This window comes from Poecile atricapillus, chromosome 2 (assembly GCF_030490865.1).
Source record: "Poecile atricapillus isolate bPoeAtr1 chromosome 2, bPoeAtr1.hap1, whole genome shotgun sequence".
NCBI lineage: Eukaryota > Metazoa > Chordata > Aves > Passeriformes > Paridae > Poecile > Poecile atricapillus.
In genome coordinates this window covers 134,885,633-134,911,646 of record NC_081250.1, presented here as the reverse complement: position 1 = coordinate 134,911,646, position 26,014 = coordinate 134,885,633, and the positions used below count along the sequence as shown (strand labels likewise).

Sequence of the window (26,014 nt, the reverse complement as noted above, 5' to 3'; positions counted from 1 at the left end):
ACTGGATTTCAGTTAATAGTCTACAACGCAACGTAAAATACAGAAATGATATCCAGTATGCCCAAAAAAAGTCAAAAAGAATTCACCTATTCAAAGTGTATAGGTTTCACTGATGTTTCTCAGAGCACTGACTCTCAGAGAGAAATGTATGGTAGATTTTATACCAGCTGATGTCCTTCAGTGTTTAAAAAGCATTGAATAAACTACAGATACCATGGGAAGTTTTTACATCACTAAAAGACAAAAAAAAGGCAAAACTGGAAAATGGAAGAAAAATGGGAACAAAAACTGACATTAAGGGGAGATGTAGTATTAATTTTCCTGCTATGCAACAGGTACATATTTATCTCAGTAGCTTACACAAGAAAGTAAAGAAAAAAAAAATCAGTTTATGTTTACCTTTGCTGTACACAATGCAGTTGTTTTTGTTGTCTTCTACTCCTTGCCAAGTCACATCCAGCAGCCACTTGGGGCCAGCAGTCAGTACCATAGGGACTGAAGCCTTTGTCTTCTGTAGGAGGGATGATAACAAACAGATGCCATTTGTTCACCTTGATTAAGAACTTGAATAATAATGGTAATAATAATTTTATTTGCAAACAACAAAATCTCGAAACCCATAAGCCAAAGTCTTATTCCCCTGCCTGAGGATTTTTTTAAAGATGACACAAGTAGGAAGCTTTAGTTCTTTCACTGATTGAATGGTGAAACTATTATCAAGGATTTTTACGAATGATATTGGATCAGATCTCCAAGATTATACAGATCTCTGGTGGCTGAGAATTATAAAGGGAATGCAGATGACTTTCACAGCAAAAAGCCAAGTGCTTAGAAGTGAACTTTAGACACATTGTACCTCATTATCAATGGGATCTCACTATTTCCTGAAACAGGAAAGAATTTAAAGAATTGGTATCCATTTCCATGATCTGTCCTGGGTAACATTTGTATTATCATAGGAAATTGTTCTGAATGGATAATGGAATTTTTGCCTTTTTGCTATTGTTAATGTGTGAATTTACTATGACTGAAATAGCAATAATGCTAATGTTTCATTGCAAAAAAAACTATGAAACAAGTTGTATTTATACACTCAAAGACAAAAGTAAGGCATGACATCCCCATGCCTGAAAAGCATGCAAGCAATTTACCATCTCCTGTCTGTGCTTCAGATTCTATAATTAGAGAATTTTTTATTTGAGAAGATAAGGAAGAGGCCTCAAATTTATTAACACATAACTCCTTTTACTAATTAAATGGCAAAAATCCTGTGGGTAGTCCTGACTTTGTCAGTATATGGCACTTAGACTTCTATCATAGACAGTTCTCCTCTGTCTCAAGAATAAAACCACAACAGAGAGTACAAAGTAAAATAGTCACAATGTAACTGTTATTTTTTTTTCCAGAATATAATTCTGTCCAAGACATTCCAGTATCTTGTAAGAGAATTTAATTTTATACTCCACCAATAATCCTCCAGTTGTCTCAACCTATATTTTATTCTACTATTGACCGAGATAAAACATTTTAAGATACAGAAAATCATTTTTACATGGGCATTCCAGGTGCTTTGCCGACATTTATTATTAATAACCATTCTAGAAGTGTAGTGGAGAATAAAAACATTTACCACATTCACAAAATATACCTGAAAATATTTATTGAAAATAAGATATTGCTTAAAATATTTTTTCTATAAGATTTAATCAATAATCTTAAATAATATATATTTACTATAATTACCTTAGTATTTAAATAATGCTGATAGAAAAAGAAATTAAATTTCACAGGTCTTTCTATTTTTGTGGGGGTTTTAGCTATTTAGACTCTAATACTGTTTTATCAAATACACTGCTTCTTACTTAATTTTCATTCCCCATTTTACATTTTTCATACAAATGTTTGTGCATGTCACATTTCTATCACCATGTTATTCATCTTCCCTATGTGTTGAGAAAAAACAGATAGAAATTATGAATGAAAGCAGGAAAAAGAAATGTAACATCTAGTAAAAATGTACCTACCTAGTGTAAAAATATTGAAACAAGGGACGTTCAGTGTCTCAACTCCTAATACTGCTTCCTCTATGGGAAGTTGCAGAAAGTATGTTTTGCTTATATGAAGTACTGCAAAAAAAGTCAACCCAACAGCAAGCACCTGTATTCTGGGTTTAAATTCCTATTAATAATTGAGTAGTAAGCAAAACAATTTAATTTTGAAAATTTGGTTAAGTTTCTATGTAATTATCTATGTAAATTATCAAGAAGCCTATAAGTTATGAAATCAGTGTGAAGCGTATACATATGGGCTACACAGAAAATAATGACATAAACTAGGCAAAAATTGAAAAAGATGCAGCAGATGAGATGAAAGGTAATCAAAATATTATCTCTGCCTTCTATCATGGAAAAGCCTGAACTTTACTGTAATTTACACCAAAACAGTGCTAAGGCTGCCACAGAAACAATTTATAGTGGCTATTCATCACACGGCTGAGAATCATACCCAAATTGAATGCAAGCTGTAGAAAGAATGTTGGCAACTGTGGCTGCATAGCAATAATGAAGAGAAGGATCAGGACACACTCCAATACTTGCTGCATTTCTCCAAGTGCCATTTCAGTCAAGCCTTTAACATGTTTTTGTGCTTATATGTGCTTTCAGTCTTTGGTAATCCCAAGTACAATCAAAAGACAGTGAAACATTATGCAGCTAGGAGACTTTTCCAAGTACACCACAAATGATTAAGACATTCAAAAAAGTTGGTTTTTTTTCCCCTAAGTTGGAGGCCAAGTTAAAAAACAGAAAAAGACAAAATTCTATCTTTTAAGTGCAGAAGGGATCATCTATTTAATTTTCACAAGATCTAATTCCTATTTCTGGTTTACTCCTTTCCAGACGTCTGACATTTCATTGTGTCTCTTCCATCTCTAAGGGTATTATCTGCATTAAGGTGGTATCAAAAAGCCTCAAATAATATCAGGATCTTCTTGTGCTGGGCAATAGTTTATCTACATAGACAGGACAAATAATATGTCCTGGGAAAGGATTATACTTAACCACATACTGCTGAGGAAGAATGAGATACAGAGATACCGTTTGACTTTCTCATGGAGATTAATTTCTCCTTTAGTAAGTGGTAGGCTTAGTCCCAGGCCACCGCCCCAGTTTCCTCCAGACAAGGAGAGGGGCCCAGGCCTCATCCCTTCTGAGATGAAGCAGCAGGGAGACTGAGCACCAGCAGTCAGCATGTGTGTCTGCTTTGCCATTCGCCATTTACAGGGCTTTTTAGGAACTTAAAGAACTCCATGGTTATCACTAAATTAGCTTCCAGGTCAGCTTGGCAGTTAAACTTGTAATCAGCTCTGCAGCTGAGAGAGGTCTCTAAGCACTAGAGATAGGCTGGAGGAGGAACAGGGTGTTTCGTCTCACAGCTCTGCTAGCCCAGAAGAACGGGTGGACACCTCAAAAGAATTTCCCATTCTCCCATAGCTCTGCTCCCAAGCTGCACAGATATGTAAATAAACTTATTTTAATATGAAAGCAAAACTTCACAAGACCCCGGCTGCTTGTAAAGCTTGGCAGCTCCACTGAGGGATACCAGCAGTGGCTTCCCTTTGATGCACCTTCCTGGCATATTGTGTGAGCTGTAGGGCAGGTCAGGACCACGGCTGCAGTTCTTGGGGTCTGGCATCCTGTGAGGTTTACACGTTCATAGGTGTGCACCGCTGAGAGAGCCTTGCTCTCGTTGTGCCCTATTACACAGGAAGAACTGAAGCAAGCCTGCTGATTCAGGAAAGGCCATTGCCTTAAAATGGTTAAAATGAAAAGACCCCAGTCCAAGATAACAAGAAGCTATGGTTAAATCAGTCATGCCTTTATCACCTCAAGATTAGACTACTGCAATGCGCTATACCTGAGGCTACATTTTAAATCCATTTGAAAGCTGAAGCGGGTGCAGAATGCGGCAACCCGCTTCTAAAGCAGGATATCGTGCTTTGAGCACATTACACCAGTGCTTTTTAATTTGCACTAAGTGTCTGTGGAATTTAAGGCACTGGTTACAACCTCTGAAGCCTGGGACCTGTCTGTTTGAGATACCTAATTGAGACCTGCCAGGTCCTTTGTCTCAGCTGTACAATCACAGCTGAGAACCACCAAAGCACATGAAAAAGGGCTTTCTTGGCTTGACACTGAAGAAAGTCTTGGCAGGGCAACATGTTCTTCATGACAGCTCTTTTACCTTTGGGACATCATCCTACTTGAATTAAAGTATGTTCATGCTCTGACTCTCAGAGAGTTCTATGAAAATCATCCTGTAATTTGTAAGATGTATTTGTCATACTGCAAAATTTAGTTGGTTACTCCCAACACAGTGGTGGTAGGTGTTACCTAGTTTATACTATTTTGTTTGTTTTTTTTTTTAAAGTGCTAGAAGGAATATCTCTACCTTAATAAATGTACCTTTTTACACACAAGAAAAACCTTTCTTGATACAGAAGCAACAATATTGCAGCTGTCTACAAATAAGACTTCAAAAACCAAACATAATTTTATTTCTCCCTCCTAAAGAACTGCTACACATTACTGAAAAGCTTACAAAACATTCTCCCTACTGCCCAAGTATAATCACAGAGATCTGCTAACACGGGTGTCTGTAAGATGGGGCCATACAGTAATTGCCTCACATTTTTCAAACGAAGGCACATTATAGACCCACAGTATTGTTCACTGCTCTACACTAGGTAACTTCCTATACTTGAGCAACGTTTCCCTGAAAATGCAATTTCTGCTAATGTTTTCATGCCATAACTAGACAAATTTGACAAGGACAAGCAGGGTCAAAACTGTGATCTCTCAGGGAACAATTAGAATTAGCTAATGAGGATAAAAGAGGTCAGGCAGGCATCCACTTTTCACTAACCTTTGAAGCAACTGGACAAACAAGGGAGGTAACCCTCAATAAATGTTTATATTCAGTCAAGAGGTTAATGGAGATAAAAATAGCCATCACAGCAGGCCGAAAATAGTTTTACATTCTTGCTAAATGGAATCAGTGCTGACAAGTAACATTAGATGGGCTCTTCCCTGCAAAGATTTCTAACATATGATGTGTGTGGCCTGGCAGAATCTTGAGGAAACCCCCACGCTGAAGAAAAATACGGCATGATCAAGTTGTTTGAAATCTATGAAATTTTGATGTCAAATGCCTGATCAGTGCTAGCTGTTTCTTCAGAAGCTGTGCTACTAAGCTCATGTTCAGTAAGTCACTGTGACATGACCATCCTGTCCCAGGGATGGTGTTCCAAGATGTGTTCAGAATTATTTAAGGAGATGTACTGATACTCAAAGGCTTTGTTTCTTACTGTATTTTGGCTCCTGCAAACAGATTTTCTTCCTAAATCTTCCAAAGAGCTTGAGTTCCCATGAAAGACACAGAATACTACCAGAATATCTTCATGACCTTGTAGAAAGTTCCAATGCCCCCTGGGCAGAGTTACTTTATGTAGTCAATTAAAACCAAGAGTGTACTGGGAGGAGAGCTGTAAACATATCTCAGGTGCCTTCAGATATGAGTCTGGGCAAGCAAAACACCAGTTAATACACTGATGGAGGTTTCTAAATTGAAATTCAATTTAAATTCAATCAGATCATCACAGGGTGGACATGCTGAAACTGCAGAACATTCCCTCTTGAGAGGTTGAGCTTACCTTCCATGATCACCATACTCAATTCATCAAACTTTATAAGCTCATCAAATCAGTTCAGTTGGGAGGGGTTCCTAAGGGTCATTCTGGACAGTGCAATAACAGATATTTGTATAAGGTCTCAGACTATCCCTGATTAATTAATATTTGTTTTAAGATGTTTCTGAATAACAAGAAGAGTGGTAACTCCATTTTATCACCTCTCACACTGACTGTCTAAATGCATTTCTTTTCCTTGTAACTGATTACAAATTCACGAAGCTGTAAGACAATCCCATCCAAACAGCCCAATGGACAAACAGAGATCCACATTTTGTTGTTCATTTGTATGCAATCAGCTGGACTGTCTTTCAGTTTCTGTAGCTTCCCCGAAAACTCTTATCTTTTTCCAAGGAGGATTCAGTCTTGGAAGAATATTATTTCAAGGGCTTTTCTGGAAAGCCTGCCAGTCAAGGCCTGTGGCAGCACTTCACAGTGCCACAGCTTTCTTTGCTAGACATGCAGAGGCAACTGCTCTCCACTAATGCAATACTGGAGATGTCAGGAAGTTTTCAGTGCTGTGGTTCCATGCTGATGATGACATCACTAATTAAAGCAAAGACATGACAGTCTCTAGCTATAAACACTCACTCTGGAATCTTACAATTGTACCAGCATTTCAGCTTTCACAGCCCCCTATGTCTGCAGGGGACATCTTGAAATTTGAATTAAAATCAAAAGAAATTTTGTAATCCTTAGTCCATGTGGCTGAAAAACAAAATCCCAAAACCACAAACTTTGAAAACATCATATCAACATAATGTATTCAATTAATTTCACCTAAATCTTCAGACAGAATAGGATAATTGTTTCAGTTACTACTTTACAACTTTATGGGATCCAGGATCTCAGAGGAAGTGTTCAAGAATCTGTATATCTGCACAAATTGTTACTTGTGACAGGCCATGAAAACTAGTGATGAAGAAAAGAAGGATCTACCTCCCACTATCATTTTTCGTGGTAGTAGAAGAAAAATACTGGTAACAGTTGAAGAGGCTGTGGTCAAACCAAACCCTTTAAATGTTTCAAACACACAAAAAAGAAAGAAAAAGAAAAAAAAGGGGGGGGGGGGGGGGGGCGGAAATGTGCACACAGATGGAATCCCAAAAGACAGCTGGGATTCCCTGCAACTGTGAAACCCTGCTGTTTACCCCAAGGGATCATCACTTGTCAAGTGACAAGACTGAACATACATTTCACCATGTATCACTATGTACATTTCATCCACAAACCTAAAGCAGACCAAAGAAATTATTCAAATAAAAAACTCCACACCCTAGGTATGTTAATATTTTCCAACACTTGTCAGGATTTTAATATGATTTCAAAATTTTTGTTACTATCAAATGTGACTGTCTAATGCAAATTAAATGTGTGCTAAATATGGGGTTCAATTCATTTTACCTAACTAGAGCGTATTTTTTCAAATCTGTAAAATAAATATAAATCAAATGTCACTGTAATTTAGTGAATTTAGGTACAAAGTAATGCTGTCAAAAACAACTCCAATTTGTTATTTTTAACTCAGGATACCCTTGGAACCCACCTTCAAACTCTTCACCAGTTCAAAAAACTTTGAATAAATAAATTCATATTCTGGAATACCTGGACCTAGTTGAGTCCTGATGATTCCTTCTGTCTGCTTCTGTGGTTCTGGAGGAGATGACAATCAACCAATTGGAAATGGAATGGAAAAACTGGAAAATGGATCTGTGATCTTCCACTGCCCACATCATTCTGTCTTGATGGGCTTTCTACTGTGGTCCTTCCTTCCCTCCTCTAAAGCCTTCAGCTGCCTTCACTCCACAGCTGCTACTTCCCTGCCCTTTCCTACCTTTTCTTTTTCCCCATTTTATAAATACATGACTATGTATAGATAACTTCCTTTCTCAAGGAGCATGGGATGGATAGCAGTGTATTTTGCCATCATTCTCTTGACTTCACTTTCTCATTTTATTTCTCCTTTAACTCTCTTTCCTGTTTATTTTGTTCTTTGGGGAAGCAGTGTATATATGTATTGTGTGTTTACACAATGACCAGAACCAGGAAATTGTATTCTTAGTCTGTGATTAGCATAAACGTGCTGAGGATATTCTGAAAATTGACAACACTAAGTGAATCATCTCTGTTGTGAAGAGTTGATACCTGTGGGCAGCATGAGCACTGTCAGTGTGTCTTAGTATTCAGGTATCTGTCATGGGTGTTGAACCTTCCTGCTTTACTGTAAAGTTGAATACTTTGGATAATACTATCTCAGAGATGACATGAACCTGTGCCGATGAAATCACATACTATATAACTTATCTTTAGACAAGATATAATGCAGTGCTGCTTGCACACTTTCACACTGAATTATCAGTGCATTTTTTTCTACTGGGTTAACCTCACTGTTGTAAATTATTGCGTACTCTAAGAATTGCATCTCTCTTTCTACTAATGAGGCCATGCTGATATTTGTCAGTAAACACTTTCTGAATGCACTTGTTTGAATGTAACTCATTTCACTTTTGCCAAACATTTCTCATATAAGATAGATGAGTACTTGGCTCAGTATGGCTCAGCTGCAATTCTGTGAACATTGAATTTACTCTGGATATGATGATGGACTAAACTGTGGGATAAACCATCAGTCCCTGGTAAGCTCCTGGCAATTCTCTCACTGTGCACAAGTATCACTGAGGCTTGGGGCAGTTAATGTGAGAATAGGTATTTCAGATGATCAAGGGGACAAATACACAGGTATTTCCAGAAGACATTTATATTGCATATGGATTAATTCTGTCTGGTGCCATGGTCTAGCTATTTAAACCAAAGCAATCCACAATGATTTCTGTATCTCCAGCTTAGTTTAATGTGGTACCGAATAATATCTAGTTTAGAGCAATTTTGTAGGTTTTTTTTTTTTCTTTTTTATACTTTTTCTTATCCTGGAAAGGATGATTTAAATCACCTTTTCCAGAAGTCCAAATTTAATGTATCATGTGCTTATTTTTATCCAAATAATAGAAAAAGAGGTAATGATAGGACAAAAGGGACTGGATTTAAACTGAAGGAGAGTAGGATTAGATTAGATACAAGGGAGAAATGTTTCACTATGAGAGTGGTAAGGCACTGGCACAGGTTTCCCAGAGAATAAGATTCCCTATATCTGTTCCAGGCCAGGCTGGATGGGGCATTAAGCAGCCTGGTGTCCTTGCCCCAGGCAGAGGGGTTAGAAGTGGATGATCTTTAAGGCCCATTCCAGCACAAACCATTCCATCATTCCATGAATCCATTAAAAATATAAAAATAAAAAAGGACGTGCATAAAACCTTCTATAAAACACCCATTACACAGAACTACAGAATAGCTAGTTATAGATTCTGCTTAATATATATTTTCAGTACTTTGTTTGGAACTGCAAACTCAGGTTGTATATTTTACTTTAGGAAAGTGAATGTTTTTGTTATGAATAGTGAATAAGTCATGCTTTAGCAGAAGTAAAAGATAAATTTTGTTTAATTTTAATTTTTTTTAACCTTTTTTTTCTTTCTCAGAACTAAAGAGGGAGAAAATAGAAAGTTCTTTGCATATGCTTGTCCAATATTTTAACTGTATAGACGAGTGCAGCTCTATTAGGATTACATTTTCCAATGAATATTGTGAGGTCTTTATGAAATACGTATTCAGTACAAAGGCATTGTAGTCAATGGTGTAGGTATTGCAGTGTAATTCTCTTGGTGATGCATTACACAATATTTGAACTTCACTGCTGCACACACTGAATGCATACAAAATATTAAATATAAATTTCTCTCTAATTTGAAATAGAATTGGGGAATAGAAAATAATCTTTGCCTTTCTCGAGGACTTTTAAAGATTTTTATGTATCCTTCTATTAGCTATTTATATATATCTTTACTAAGAGGAAACGTAGTACTTTAAAGTAAGAGAATAAATCCAACATGCAATCCTCTGCCCAAGTTTTATATTTGTTAAGATAGAATAATCATTTAAGGGAGAAGTTTAACACATGATTCAACAACCAGAAGCCTACATGTATGACTTTGATTAATTATTTTTAGTTCAGTTGAAACATCCCAGTTTATCTCCTTTTAAGATTATCCTTGACATATTTAGAAATCCTAATGCAGATTTTATGGCCCACACCTATCCCTGATGGTGCTAATGGACTAGGCATAATGAATCATTCTAATTTGGATGAAAGGACCACACAACATTGTGGCAGTCCTTTAGAGAATTAAGGCTCAATTCTGATCTTCCAGACTTATGAATGCATTTTTGGGATTAGGCTACGTATCTGTACATCTGTTGAGTCTCAAGGGGTGTATACTCAGCTAAGTATTCTGACCTTCCAATGTACTGTATCAAATGTGTGGCCTTGGGATATGAAAGGATTTGATTACAACTGTATTTTAACACTGATTTAATATATAATTATGGGGTAAAACCTAATTCCTCCTTACATCTTCATGTAGAAAATTCCATCACTATTAAGCAGACAGTAGGATATTTTTTCCCCAGCGAGCGTGATAGTAAATGGAAGAAATTGAAACACCCACCCAGGATAATGTAAAATCAAGGACAATCTTCTTAGGGATGGCTTTAAAATCAGCTTCTTGTGTCCATAAAAAAACAAACTTAAATGGTCTTCTGTGAGTGTGTTGCTAGCTGGTACACTCTTGCATTATGCATGTTACTTGACAGCTTATGTATAAATAAACAGGAACAAAGTTCCTTAAGTGATTTTTACTATTACCCTATGCTTTTTTGTTCACAAGTAATGAGGAGAGCAATTAACTTTACACACAAACTATATATATATACAATACTGATAGAAAAGTTTAAAAATAATTGGAATTATCTGGTTATCTACTCACCTACAATTTCTGTTTTTCTAGTATGTCAAAAATGGAATGTTGTAAAATTTCCTTTAGCCAGTTAAACTTTCATAAGATATGCCTTTTGTTTTCATGTAATTTTTTTTTTTTTTTATTCCACTGAAAACCCCTTCCCCAAATATTATCAGGGGAAAACCTCTCAAAAAGTAAAATAGACTTCAAAAGAAAATCAGTTCAATAGATTTTAACATATGACTGTGCAGTATTTTAGGGGTCTTAATTCTTCTTTTATACCATAAAATGTTGCATAAATTTTAAAATAAATAACAGTGGCACTAATTAACGTATTAATATGAGGATTTCAGAGAAAATACTTTCCAAAATTCTGTGTTTACTCATCAATATGATCTGTCACAGATCTGAATTACAGATTCATGGTGCTTACATTTTCTTTATCGTTTCAGAAAGCTTGGATCAAGAAGATGAACTGAGCAGAGCAGCACCTTTACCTTGCAAGCAGTTACTTTTTTTCCAATTGAAGAATATGCTACACATAATCACGCAATTTTTTCCCCACTGTCTTAAAAGCATGAGGATTTTATTTCACTGTTCTTGCACAAAAATGAAAATTAATTTCCCTAAAATGCCCAATGACAGATTAAAAGTATCCTCAATTTTTGTAGTTTGTATGACATAGTTCTGTAACACAGCTCTCACTTAAATTGCTTCAGTGTACTGATAATATGCAGCATGACTAAGAACTGCAACTACGCAAGTTTCCATGAAAAAAAAAGTTTCAAAAGAATGGGTGAAGGTCCTTCACTGGGACTGGAGATAAAGATGGAGAATCCAGCAGCAGGACTGGTGAGTATGGGACTGTGGTTCCAGTAAGACTCAACAAACAGCTCAGATCAGAATCTAAAGTCCAGGAAAACAGCCTGTAGCTTCGAGATTAGCTTTCTCACACTATTCCTGAGTTAAGCCAGTACAAACATCATCATGAATGCATAATTATGATTATGCACTATACTATTGCATAATAGATCTTAAAATCTGGAAACAAAGAAGTAGTGTAGGAATGCTGTTTTCAGGCTTTTGGTTTTGAACACAATGAAATTAAGGGTAAAATACTTTCCATAAGGAAAAGCAGTTCCAAGAATATGAGTTTTACTTGGAAATTTCATACAGATAGTTATGAAACATTTGCACATAAAAGAAGGGGTAAGAGGGAGATAGGGACCTGGTGCTATGTTTGTAATTTGAAAATAACAATGAACAAAGCCCAAACCCCTCCCATACCAACATAATTTAGGGAACTAAAAATAAAAACCACTGTCACTTGAAATAAGTAACAATAGACAAAGAAACTGGAAGCCTGACAAGTTTACTTAAAGGATCTTTCTATCACAAAGAAATAAATTTTATTTTTTGAAATTCTTTGCAGCAAGAATTTCGTTATGAACCTAAGTTTGTTTCTGGGACTGATGGATATACACAGGCTGGTAACCCATGTTTACATGAGAGTGTTGATAAAAGGGTGTTTGCTTAAAGGGAGCAGATGCATTCATTCACTTCCATGTGTGGAAACAGAACAGTGTGAATTTGATGAATGCAGCAACTGGGTACATCTATGATTAAAGACTGCTGGTATCAAACTCTTGTCAGTTGCCAGTTTGTCAATGAATCCACTTTGGGCCAGCAGAGCTGCAGCTCAGTGCTCTCTAATAGGACACCTTGGGACCTGTAAAGACTCTGAGATCACAAATCCAAGGAGTGTTCCTCAAGTGGGAGTGGGCTGACTTCCAAAAGTGGGAAGCATCAAAAAGAACAACAAATTTGAACATAGGTCCTATACAGAGGTCAGGTTAATTTTGTTGTTGCTGTATGAAATGAAAACTCGCAGTGGTAATAAGAGTCAAGCTAAGTACTACCACTCTGCAGACTGAATTGAAGTGATTAGAAAACTATTCCACTGTTGGCTAAGACCAGTTTCACAAAAAATTACTTCTTAATTCCAAAAAGTAATTTTTCCTTGAACGTCTTCCCTGCTTCAAAGAACACCCAATTCAATCCAATAAAATCAAATCCTTTATCCTTTCAGTAAAATTTTTGAATGAATTTTCAGATACCTGAGGAAAAAAAAAAAAAAAAGAAAAAGCACCAGCTTCCAGACGTTCCTAGCACTTCAAGATACCAATGAAGCCAATAAAAGAGAAAGAAAGACTCTCAGTTGTGTGTTATGGAGCCAAGAAAGCAACCTAACACCACAAAGCACCAGAGGTAAATTAAGCTTGCAAAGAGCAAAAGCTTTAGAAATTGGCAGAATCAGAGCAGACCAGGGCTATCAAACCCCACAAGTTAGTACAACTTTATACCAGAATTTCTCTTCTTATCACAGAATTAGGCATTAAAATGTCACACTACTGCCGCCACCATATCCATTTCAAACAAGTACCTCGTATCACTTGGCACTAAGTGGCAGCAGCTGTTCGAGGCAGACTTGAACCTGGTGTTCCAGCTGAGCAAGGATTTTTCCCTGCTCCCAAGAGATACGAGCCTTCAGGTGAGCTGTGAAGCTGCCATCAGCATGGGGCACTGGTCTCCTGTGGCAGCCTCCAGCCTTCAGAGTTACTACAACCTCAAAAAAAAGGCGCCGCTGTGGTCACCACAAGCCTTCTCAGTTTTTCAGGGAAGAAAATAAATAGTTGTCTGACTCTCACAAGTCAGATCCCATCCGCACATTGAAGGGAGCTTCTGATAGCTCCTGCTAATTCTGATGAGAACAGTTGGATGATGGAAATCTGCCTCTTCACTCCTTCACTGTGGAGGTGACCTTTGATCAAGCTTTCTTTTACTAGGATGGTAAAGCAAACACAAGCTACAACATCAAACAAAAGAAGCAGTGATCAAACCCAGAGCTGGTGGTGCCATCATTTAGGTTTGCATCAGCCACTGGAAGGAAAAAAGGGATGCTCAGGGCCTGCTCCATGCAGCTTAGGCAGATCCAGCCCCTGCTCCTTGAAAGTTCAAGTGAAACTTGATTTACAGCCACACCTTGGGCAGCGGGCAAGTGCTGGGAGAGCTGAGAGAGATCTGGACAAAGAGTGATGGGAGGCAGAGGCAGGGGGCAGTGGGTTGCCTTAGTATTATAAAAATGCATCTTATTCTGTTTTTAATCAACGAACCTTATCCAGCAATCAAGGCAGATATATAATAAGCTGAGCTACTCTGTAAATCTAAACATTTCCCACAAATAGAAAAGATACAGCCTGAGCTCTCTGATTGTTACTACGGCAACTATCTAAAATGAAAATCTTGTTAACCCTTCGCATGCTGTAGCCACCCATGCATCAGTGTTAGCTGACTTCTGTGCACTTATCTCTCCTTTTTCCCCCTCAAGAAATTCATAATTGTATTGCTTCACAGTAGTTATGCTCTGGTTATCCTGTTTGAGACTGAAAGAACTGTGATAGGTGGTAGTTTCATAGGTACAGCTGAGTTTTGTTACTTGCTCATTACTGGGATTATAGTTCAAAAAACAACTAAGAAAACAGAAGAAAAAAATCCTTAGATTACTCCACAGGGCCTGGGATTTTGATGAAAACCTTGAAAACTGGAATGGGATATTTTCTAATAAACCACACTCCTGCCTTTTTTATATTAGTTATTAAATGATTTGACTGTAAAAAGCATATTTTTCAGAGGAATTATATATCTCTATACTGTATTATAAAACAGGCTACTTTTCAAACACTTCTTTAAAGCTTCTCCTTCTTAAGTACGTCACAGAAGACTGCCAGGGATTTTAACAAAATAGCATGTTAACCACAGTGCATTGAAAATTAATAGGCAGGTATTTGACTCAAAAAATTCCTTAAATGCAATCAAATTTAAACAAAAAGAAAACCAACTTTCTGATTTTTACAAGGCACAGATAATATTGCAATCAAATTTATACTTGTATGTGCCTCAATATTCAAGACAGTTTCATTATATCTGTTTGGCAGCACCATGACAAAGTGAAACTGCAGTTCTTACATCTTCTACAATTCATCACTGAAAACAATAGAAGCCATAGAATTTTTTCCATATTCAAAGCAAAAGGTAAATGGTCCACAGACATCAATTCTATCGATTCTTTTACCTTCTGCCTACCATGTAATATATAGAGACCTTTTAGTACTGGGCAGAAATAGACTCTTTATGGAATTTCTACTGCTGTTACTGAGAGTAAAATGCTTAATTGATATTTTACAGAATTACTTCATTCACTTCAACATAGATAAGTTTAAAAGATCATTACTTGGATATTTTTTCAGAACTGAACCACACATATGTATTAATAAAAACCATACTTTTCTATATAGAAGCAAAATTTACATGTAAATGAGCCCATATAACTTGAAGTGATTGATGTAGTGTGCAAATTATCTTACGATCTTGAATGGTGTCCACATTAAATTGAAGGTTATCAAGCTTTCAATACATTAAAATAAAGACACCATTTACAATAAAATATTAGTTAAATATCAGTACTACAATACTCAGTTTTATTAAAAAGAAACACTGACTAATTTTAAGTTTACCCAGAACTATTTGAAAGTTTGAGAAAAAAATTGGATTAAAAAAAGAAATGGGATTACCTTAATAAATGTGTATTTATGAATATGCACAAGGTGTAGAGAATGGTGCTAGAAATCTTAATATTTGCTCTTCTTATCTACAGAAAATTGAACCCATTAAAGTGGACAAGCTAACTTTCCTTCCTCCTTCTTAATAAACACTTATGTGGCAAAACAACCCTCACAGACCTCACCTGCACTGTAAATAAACCAAAGAACAGATTCATGGCACTGGGCAAAAATGACACTTCTTGTCTGATCCAAGTTGTTTTAATTGTTTAACGTTGATAATTTGAGATTTTGGATAAGAATGAGGTGCATAACACATGTAAGGATTGTGCTGGAATATACACAGGTAAGAAAATGTTTACCAGGAGAATGACTTGAATTAGTTTCTCTGACTCAGGATGTGTTCCAATTGTATTTTTCAACTTCTGAAACATTTCCCATTTTTCTGTAATTAATGTGATATATAGAGTTCAAAGCAACTTACCTTTCACATTTTTTCAAAATCTATCATTTTCATAAAGTCAAATGGACTACATTTTCTAGGGTCAAATTCCAAATTTACAACACTATAATCACTAGATTAATCCTAAAGGCTTTTCAAACATCAAGTCTATTTATCAGTATTGGCTTATTTCCCAGATATATGACCAAAATAATGTAGAAATGTACTGGCTAGTCAACACACTACAAATAATTCTAGGAAGGTATAAAAATCCTAACTTTCCACTGCTTTATTTGAAGTAAGATTTTTTTTCCTTTAGACAGTAATGTCACTATTTATTTATTTATTTATTTTTCTTCCAACTCTATCTTGTTTTCATATTACCTTTAAATTGCTGAGTTTCCTAAACTGGCCTGTTAACCAACTGACTTGACATCCCTGTATCATATAGATATGATCATATAGATCCCAACTCCTTTGGCATTGCTATAGTTGTATATAATTATTTTGAAAGGGAAAGATTACTTGTATGTGATTTATTTGTCCAGGCCAATTCCACGGACTTGTCTTCTTTGGGACAAACTACGGTCAAATATTTTTCTTCCCTGAAGAATCTATGAAGACCTGGGGGAACTTCACCATATTCCCCAGAGAAGTCCTCCCTTCTTGTGGGTATTTTCCCTTCTTCAACAGGCACAAAAAGTCATGGAGCTTACAGCAGATAAAGGGCTTTCTAAAAAAATTCAAAAGAAAGAGAGTATCATGCCCTGCACACAGTAATGGTGAGGTGGGAGAATCTGCTCTGTTACTAGAAATTGCTCAGTAAACCTCAGTAATCCAGCACACAACTACCTTATCTGATTGCACATCTCCATTTCTTCAAACTTAATCTAAAATATTTCCTAAAGCCTAATGAGTAAAAACTTGTGATAAAGCTGTAACTAACAGCCAACCTTGGCAATTATCACTGTGACAAAATCAGGTTAGCATGGTATTTCCAACAGAAGCAATGCTTCAGATAATTGTTGTATATAATCACTTGGTAGTTTCTCATTCGTGTATAACTAATGGCAACAGAGAAGAATCTTAAAAAAGGTGAACTTCTGGAATCTTCATATGGGTCAAAGAAAAATTTATGGAAATATATTATTCAGTAATGAAAAAAACAGTCTTTCCAATTGTGGTAAATTTTGAAGAACATATGATAAGTATTAGCTGATTTGGGGCAAAAGACTTGAACAAATGATAATAAAATAGAGAATACAAAAAAATGTTCCAAATCCCTAATAATTGTATTGTGAACCCTTTAAGTGTTTTCTTTAAACTTAGCACTGGCCTAAAGTATACAGAGTAAAATATTCAGTGTAGTTTCATGCAAATTCCAGGTTCAGGACTAACAGTTTGCAAAGAATATCAAACCTGCCCAGGCATTATCTCTTTGGTTCTGCCGCCTCATCTGTAGTTCCATAACAGACAAGCAAATAGATATCAGGTCATATTTTACTTTCAGTAACAAAGACAGTATTCTCATTGATATCAAAAGGAATTGCACCTGTGATTTTGAGAACAGAATTTAAACCAATCTTTGCAGATCATCTTTTCTTTGGAGTTTCTTGACTGTCAGAGATTTTATGATGTTAATAATTTCATTTTGAATTTAACGGAAAAAATGTTGCTACACTTACCTAGCCTCCACCCAACACATCCCATCCCCAAACATATCAAGCCTGATCCTTGAAATATTTATCTCTGCATTTCTTCAGCTCAAAATACCAGAGAAGTCAGTAGGAGCTGTTGTGGGACAACCTTCAAGGATTACAGGCTTTGGATATTGTAAGCATTTACCTTTAAGAAGAAAAAATACGCTCTTCTATCCCACTGCACTTTATAAACGTTAAGATTATTGGAGGTAAAACCTACCTTAATTTTATTTACATATACTGCCAGTATTAATAGCTCATAGAAATTCCAGGACTAGTTCATAGAAATTCCACTTAAGGAATACATTATACATTCCATTTCTTTTGTGGCTTTTTTGTTTGTTTGTTTGGGGTTTTTTGCTCGTTTGTTGCTTTTTCCTGAAAATAATTTCCATCTAGAGGAATAACAGCATAATCAGAGCATCGAAAACCACAGAAGGGACACAATACTGCTCTCCCTGATCTCAGTGACACATCATTACTCATATCTACAAATCCATAATACATCTGTGTAATATATGAAAAGACTGTGATTGGAGAAAAATGGATAGAACTAAAGATGTACCAACTAAATACTCAAGAAGAAGACTAAAAGTCAGGATACTAAAATAATGTCAGCATTAGAAGCATAGTAGGGCATAATTAACTTGGAGAAGGATGCCAATACAATGTAAATGAATGCAGTGACACACAATTCATTCTAGGAACTAGAATGTTATATTTATATATCTGTGCATGCTGCTAAGTGCATCCTTGTATGTTCTCCAACATCATGCTGCACGTGCTCCAACCAGGAGATTCGGGTATCTACATTCATATACTTTTTCCTGTCAGTTTTCTGCAGCTAAAAATGATGATGTATGAGATTATACTCATGGCTACCTGCAGCATCATATTTTTCTTGAGGACATGTACTTTGCAAAAAGCTTCTCTACTTCTGTCCCATTTCCCGCACCAATGTTCAAAAAACCTATGTATTTCAACATCTCTATAGAGTTACAGATTTAAATCCTTACTTAAGAAGTTAGAAAGGTTGCTCAGGCAAGGTCTTGTTACCATTGTGCCTTCTATATTCAGGAAACAACAGCCCCTGCCCAAAGGAATTGCAAAGGAGGGAACAAGCAGAGGCCAGACTCCAAAATCCATTTAAAGCCAACTACATATATTGTTTTTTCTCTACAGTTATCTCAGTGTCCCTGTTTTAAGTACTCATGGTCAGTACTCATAGGCTTTACCTTTGGAAATTCATGGAGTTTTATTTTACTTGCCCTAGAGTTAGATTGTGTGAGGAAGGTATTAAAAATTCCTTTTTCTATATCAGGTCTGAAAGAAAACTCACATTACCTGAAATCAAGACAAAAGTGGCATAAATTTGGCAGGAACAGATTTATTTGAATATTCAAATGATTTTTTGAAGAATTCATCCATTTTAAAATCTGTTGCACAGATACACCACCAACAGAAATGACATCAAAAGCAAACATACTCTATGGAAATAAAAACTACAGAGAGTGAATAAGGGCATACATGAGAAAAACTCTAAAATCACTCTCTGAATCACTGTTTTACTTAGTTAAAGCATTTAGAGCCAAGATAAAGGATCTAGATTCATTTAATAAACTCTGGCCATGGTGTCTTTTATCAGTAGAAGTTTTTCTAGTTTTCATTAGTTCTGAAAGATTTAATGCTTAATAGATTGAATAACTATAATTTGCACTAGCAGATATTCAGGTTCTTAAGTCTTTTCATACAAGAGTATTTTATCTTTTAGCATCCTTTATCTTATTTTCTATTACATTCTCTTATACTTAGTATTTTAGTTAGTGGTTTAGGAAAAAAGAGAAGCAAGATATATGAGTGGAGTCCTCCAATTTCCCTCCTTCTCATTCTGAACATCGCCATTAAATTCAGAAATCATTCAACAGACATTAGCTAATCAACATTACTCTGAAGGATTACAATATATAACAGGAGATGCACCAACTTGTATTAAGCAACATTTGACTTCAAACTACATGCTAAAATCAACAGGAATATACTATCTTAAATACTTGAGCAAAACTCAGTAAAAGATACAGTAGGCAAACATTGTAGTCAGCTCAGCAGTGATTACCAACTCATGCTCCAAATTCACTATAAAATGAAAATCAATATTTCCACAAGTTCCTGCAACATAAAAGATAACCTTCATTGATTTTTCTAGACTTAGGCCTCACTGATAAAATCTAATATAAATTTTCAACCACGAGGATTTGGATCAGAGCAGGGGTGATAAGTCCTGCACATCTCTTAAGAGGTGGAGAATTTTTTTTTTTAAAGTGCACGTTCATACTATTTATAATTTGCCCTGTGCAAGTGAAAGCCTTTTCCACCAGCGCTATCAGGGATCTCTTCTAATTTTTATTACTGTGAGGCTAAAGCCTGTTCCAGATAATTTGGAAATTTCAGGGGAATTGTGATAGGGCTGATGGTGCAGCCCTGGCTGACTTGAGAAAAGAGCTAACCCGTAATAGCCTCCATGGCCGTGCTGATTAAATGTTGCCATAGATGAAAGGCCTGCCATCGCCGCAATAAATTAACCAATCACACAAATCCCAAGTCAGTGCTAATCCTTCCTTGATACTCTGATCCTCTGATCAGCTCAAGGAGGTAAAGAAACTGGCTTGTGACGCTTGGTGCTCTAACCCCTGGATTTCATGTACACAACGAGCTAATGATATCTTGCTGACCAGTTCAATGGGATGAACTTCTCTCACAACCCTTAGGGAACACTGTGGCCTTCTTTAAAAAAATGACAAGCACATGGCAGGTTTTGTGTTTTATTGCGACACCACAGGAAAACTAACCAGCACTTGTTAACTGTTAACCACAATAAGCATCAAACTGATGTCTGCTATAAAGCCCACTGTACTTTACAAGTGCCAGTGATGGATTAAACAGGAACCAAGACACTAAACCAAGAACTGTTCAACTAATTGTGATTAAGCTATCCCCCTTTCGATAGAGAAGTCTGCTACCTTTCCTATTAGCCCAGTTTTTATCCTGTTTTTACAGTTTTTGGAGGGGGAGTAGGAGTGAGGACGTGTGTCCACATATCCAAGCATGTACAAGAGAGGAAGAGAAAGTCCCTTTACCTCTTACACTCAATTGTACTGCCACAGCATGATTATAATCAGATTTAGACATAGGCTCATTTAATCAATTAACAGAAGGCCTGAACACATGCAGCATTTTCTCATTAATTATGTGAATGCTGTCTTTCCAATAGACTTTGTGAAATTGAGTCTGTGCAGCCTGTGTTAGTATACTTCATAATTGGGGAAACTCTTTTTTTGTGGTAATTGGTTGCTAAAAGTAAGAAAGCTCTGGGGTTTGCCTCTAGGGCTTCCACACATAAAGAGTTTATAAAGTACTTCATTATCTCTCCTGGTCAGTTCTGTGAAATTAAAACTGTTTTTCCCTTCCTCTTTGAGGAAGCAGTTTGAAAGCAGGGTTATGAATATGAGTGGTATGTGTATCAGCATGTGTCTGTGCTCATGCAAACACACATGGATCCACATAAAATCACATAACCCTGGCTTGTCTTAGGGACTGCAATCACTAAAGTCAACACAAACATGAAGCACATGGGGTTTGACCACTGCAATTTATTGAGGCATCACAGGTCTCCAGATATAAGTGAGTTTCATAACTTCTTCAACAAAGATTTATTTTTCCAAACTTACACAATGAAAATCAATCACACTTGAGGGATTTGCTAACTTCTTACGTTTTGGGATGGTGTCCAATTGGTCAGACTAGATATAATTTATAGAATTTGTATGCTATTTGGAAGGGCCATAGCTAACTGAGTCACTACACTTATTGCCTGTCTTTGCCTGTTTCATACATCGTTTTGCATGCATACATTTCTTGGGGATACACATATGCACACACTCATGGGCTCTGCTGCTGCTAACACTACCTTTCCTGTGGCTTTCCCAGCTAACCTCTTCACACTGGGCTCACAATAGCTAGTCCTGGAGCAAGCCTTGTGGGAATTAATTAGTAAGAATGAGACAAGAAGATAGCACTCTCTGCAAGCCATTGTGGGCCAGCATTTTCCAGTAATATAGCTATCTCTGGCAAAAACTGTTTTCCAAGAACAGCAGATGTTAGTGCAGGCCAGAAAGGTACTTAAAGCACATTTTATTCAATAGAACCACAGGGGTTGGAAGAAATTAAATGGGGCTCTTCTGTCAAATTTAATCCCTTTGATTTTACCTCTGATGCTTCATATTGGATAATGTGTATCTACTTTAATGCCGCACTTATCCAAGTTAACTATACTGCACAGTTAATATTTTAACTTTTACTGCTTTTTTGCTATCAGAGCAATACAAAAGATCATACTTTATGATGAATCATTAAAATAATACGGTTCAAAAATAATACCTTGTGGAAGTGGTTTTAACATATGCAGAGATTCTCAGACTTGATAGCCCATGGTAAAGTTTAAAGTAAAATAATTTAATGAAGATAAAAGTAAGACTAGTTATTTATGAGCATTTATACTTTATGAGGATGGAAGTTGTCTTCAGAAAGATCTATGCATGCTTTCAGTTTAAATCCCTTCCTTCATAATATAAATGTTTCATATTTCCACAATAGCATTACGCTAAGAAAAAAACCCATTCCACCTTTGCTAAGTGAGGGACTTCTCTAAGGGCAAATATATCCTCTGACAACTAAAGCAATGGCCTTGGACATATTTGATCCTCATTCTCTCCACACCCTGGACTTGACAAAAAAAACTCTAAACATAACCTTTTAGTTAAGCAAAGTTGCATTGCATAACGATCTCCATTTGCGCCTGCACAAGTGAAAATGGGAAAATATACACATTCATCAGTGATTGCTCTTACAAAGCTTCAGGCCCACAGATTGGGTCCACACTCTGAAAACTTCACTCACTAGCTAACAAAAACTCTATCTCCTGCTGTTCTGCAAATACCACAGATAGACTAGATTACAGTATCTTTAGAGAAGCTAAAATAGCATTCAGAGGGGACATTTATAGTGCTATATTCATCTTTTCTCACAGAATCATAAAACTCATAGTACAGCAGGCACAGAATCCATTGCAATCAAATTGCTAAAGAAGGCAGGAGGAAAGAGAGCTTGCTCAATTTTACTGGGAACAGAGAAAGTGGACTTCATCCAAAGACTGATTCTTTTATATTTCTGCTAGAATTTTTCTGTTACTAGTACCAGAAAAACACAAACGAAAAGAAGTCCCTATTATCTTTGTATTTTAAATAATCTTCAATATATGCCATTGTATACACTTATTATGGAAACTGAAAAAATTAAAACACACACACATTGTCGTAACGTATATGCCAATATATAAGAATAGTCCTTCTCTTCAGGTGACAGTTTCACTTGACTGCATTGTCTCTTTTGTCTGAATAATGGTCCTAAGCAAGTGGATGAATTAGTCGCAAGGAAAACTAACTTCATTTCCTACATTTCCATTCTGTCCTTGTTTTGATAACTCTTCACTCACCAGGTGCACAATGTTTTAAACTGTGGTTTCAAATGTGCTAATGTAAATTCCAAATCACTGGCATCTGCAGAGAGGGACGGGAAGTTCATCCCCAGTGTCAGTGCTGTTTTAAGTGCAATATCACAGTGGTATTTTAAGGTCAGTACTATGCTCAGAGAGATTTTACAAAGAAAGTGGGTTACTTAGGTAACTGTGTAATGCACCTAAACATGATCAGCTCCCTTGGCAGATTTACCACTGAATAACAAGGGTAGGAATGCAGAAATAAAAGCGTGCAAGAAGAACACATTTAAAATAAATAACTCACACATTTTCATCTGGAGGCTGTAGGATATTCTTACCAAATTCTTTGTCAAAGAACAAAGTAATGAAATTTTAAAGTTTTTACTACAATAACCTTGGATCTCCCTGGGAATATGCAGTGAAATATGAGAGAGGTTTTAATACCTGGAAGCACAGCTGCATTATAGTGAGGTCAATTCAGGAGCACTATTGAGACTCTAGGCCATAATGACTCCATATGGAGCTGGACAGTAGCTAAGGTAATAAACTTTCACAGCATGATTTCTTTGCTCAGTGCAATACTCACATAATTCAGCAGTTACTCATCTTTCATTCAGTGGAGAAGGCTTTTTTACCCCCTTTATTTAAGAGCCACCATGTGCTCATTCTTTCCTCCTCATTGTAGGTGGTTTACATATCCAAAGAAAACATTAACTGAATTCCCAATTAAAAACCCAGAATTTTATGACTGAATGCTGTAGAAAAGGGAAATTCCTCAGTCCTTGACCCCTACACAAAGATGTTTCCGTTTGTCTTAGACATTGGTGTTAAATGGATATTGGCCTTAGCTTCCGGAGTAATAAGACACTAAATGCATTTGAGGACACAGAAATAAGAAATTGGGGACAGCTGCGGACAGCAGATTTGGGACACTAGTATCATGTATGTAACAAATCTTTATTAATAAGTACATTAAATCCCATATTTTTCATTTATAACCACTGCATAATTTCCTGTTAACACTTCATGTAAATTCCAGATAAGGTAATAATTTTTTTTCAGAATTCTATTTCTGTTTCATTATATGTTCTACACTCTGCCCCACAGGTCAGTCGCATGATTGAAGTTTTATGCCTCATTAAAATTCCCCTAGTTAAAACATGGAGACAGAATTTTGGTAATTCCTCTCTCCACAACTACAATTAACCATTCCGCTGGATTCCTGTATTACTGCAATCCAAGTTTAAAAATTACTGTATGGTGAGATGGTCAAGGGGTCTAAATGTCCTAAACATAAGGCTCTTATCTTTCCTTGCTCCAATGGCTGAAAAACCCTGCACCACCACCTCCCAGTTCAGTATTTCTAGCTAGCAGCTGCTATCAGAAACCTAAATAACAAAAATATGCAAACTTGCACACTAATTCCCTTTGGAGATAGATCTTGGCTGCAGCCCTGTCATAAATCAGAGAATTTCGATATGAAATGAGGCAAGCAGCTCTAATCATTTCTGCATTTCAAATTGGATCACTGGCTCAATCACTGGGCTTTTTTAAACTGCTTGCCTAAGAGCAAATGTGAGGCGGGAGATAATTCTGAAGAAATCTCTTCTTTTGTGGCCGTAGAACTCTTTTAACTGTTTCAAGACTGAAGGCCACATTTCAGTGATAATAACATATATCTGCTGTGAGAGATATGGATCCTTAAAGACATCTTTCCTCTCTTTCAACTCATAGAATTCCATCAATATCTGCATATATTATATATATTAATATATGTGCATGTGCATATGGGTGTTGTGCGCATAAAAAGAGAGGGAGAGAAAAGAAGAGAGAAACATCTGACATGTAGCCTCAGTATATTTCCCTTCAGAATTTTCTCTTCTGACTTACTCGGTGTGGGTTTGAATTGCTGCAATGACTGCACAGTTAACTTTGTACACATATACCCAGGCACTTCGGAAATTTATTTAACGATGAAAGCAAAACTGAAAAGTAACCCTCACCTGCCCAGGTTTTGGCTCAGAAATAAATCAGAATATGAAATCAAGGTAAACAGAGATCTTCGATAATTGTGTATGACCTCCAAAGGCCTCCTCCTTACCCATCAAAGTCCTGAAATTCTCCATTATTACACTATTGATTTTCTATTTTCATGCCTTATCTAAACCCTGAAAACAATATATCACAAAAATTACCCTTACAGTCAATTACTGTGAAAACAGCATCCTCTTGACTCACTGTTTTTATGCCCAGAGTATCCACTCTTTTTCACCCAAACAGTACTACTGGCTTGTTACAGTCTCAGTGTCCTCACCGCAGCGCTCTGAAATTGAATTTAACTCTATTATCAGCAGGCTTTTGTAATCTCATGTAAGCCTAATAGTGATCAGATGGAATTTTACAGCTAAGCTCCCTGCATTTTGAGGACTAATTTAAAATATTTATATTTTTCTTTTTTGTTTTAGACAGTTCAAAAAAATCACCTAACCAGGTTTTATTGTCTCCTATTTTCACCTTCTAGCACCTCATACTCTATTTTCTTTCTAGAAGCTTGATACATAATTTTTGATACTTAATTTTCTGGTAATAAAATTTAGTAAACTGCTTCATTCAACACTGATCTGGATTTTATATGATCTTAGTATCACTGCAGAGTGCTAGTGGTGCATCCATAAAACAAATAACACCATTTTGGATTATCTCATCTAAGTATAAAAATATGCTGGTAGGTAAGAGCATCTCCAAAGTCTACATCGCCACCCACACTTGATTCTGTCAAGTTTTAAAAATATACATATGTTTATATATATGTGTGTATATATATATGTGTGTGTGTGTGTGTGTGTGTGTGTATGTACTTTTTTCAGACCCCTTGATAGCTACAAGGGCTATACTACCAGTCTTCCATTCTTCTGCCATGCACACATGAAAATCTAAAGAACTCCTGCCAGGATTGTCAGAGAATATGCTGAGGAGCCCAGCTCAACAACAGACATGTCTTTGCACCCAATGACACTTAATACTGAAATCTGGAGCCAGCACATCCATGGAGTTCAAATGATGCATTGGGATCTACCCTGGTTCACTCTCCTTGATGACAGAT

At 36.4% G+C, this 26,014-nt stretch overlaps 1 protein-coding gene across 2 annotated transcripts in view; it reads right to left on the bottom strand.

Annotated features, from left to right (window-relative positions):
- ZFPM2 (zinc finger protein, FOG family member 2) overlaps positions 1-26,014 on the bottom strand; it is a 306,491-nt gene that overhangs the window by 110,417 nt on the left and 170,060 nt on the right. For both annotated transcript variants that reach the window (XM_058833173.1, XM_058833174.1), the window contains one exon: positions 400-511. In XM_058833173.1, the coding sequence (XP_058689156.1) occupies positions 400-511 (112 nt within the window). The remainder of the gene's footprint in view (positions 1-399; positions 512-26,014) is intronic.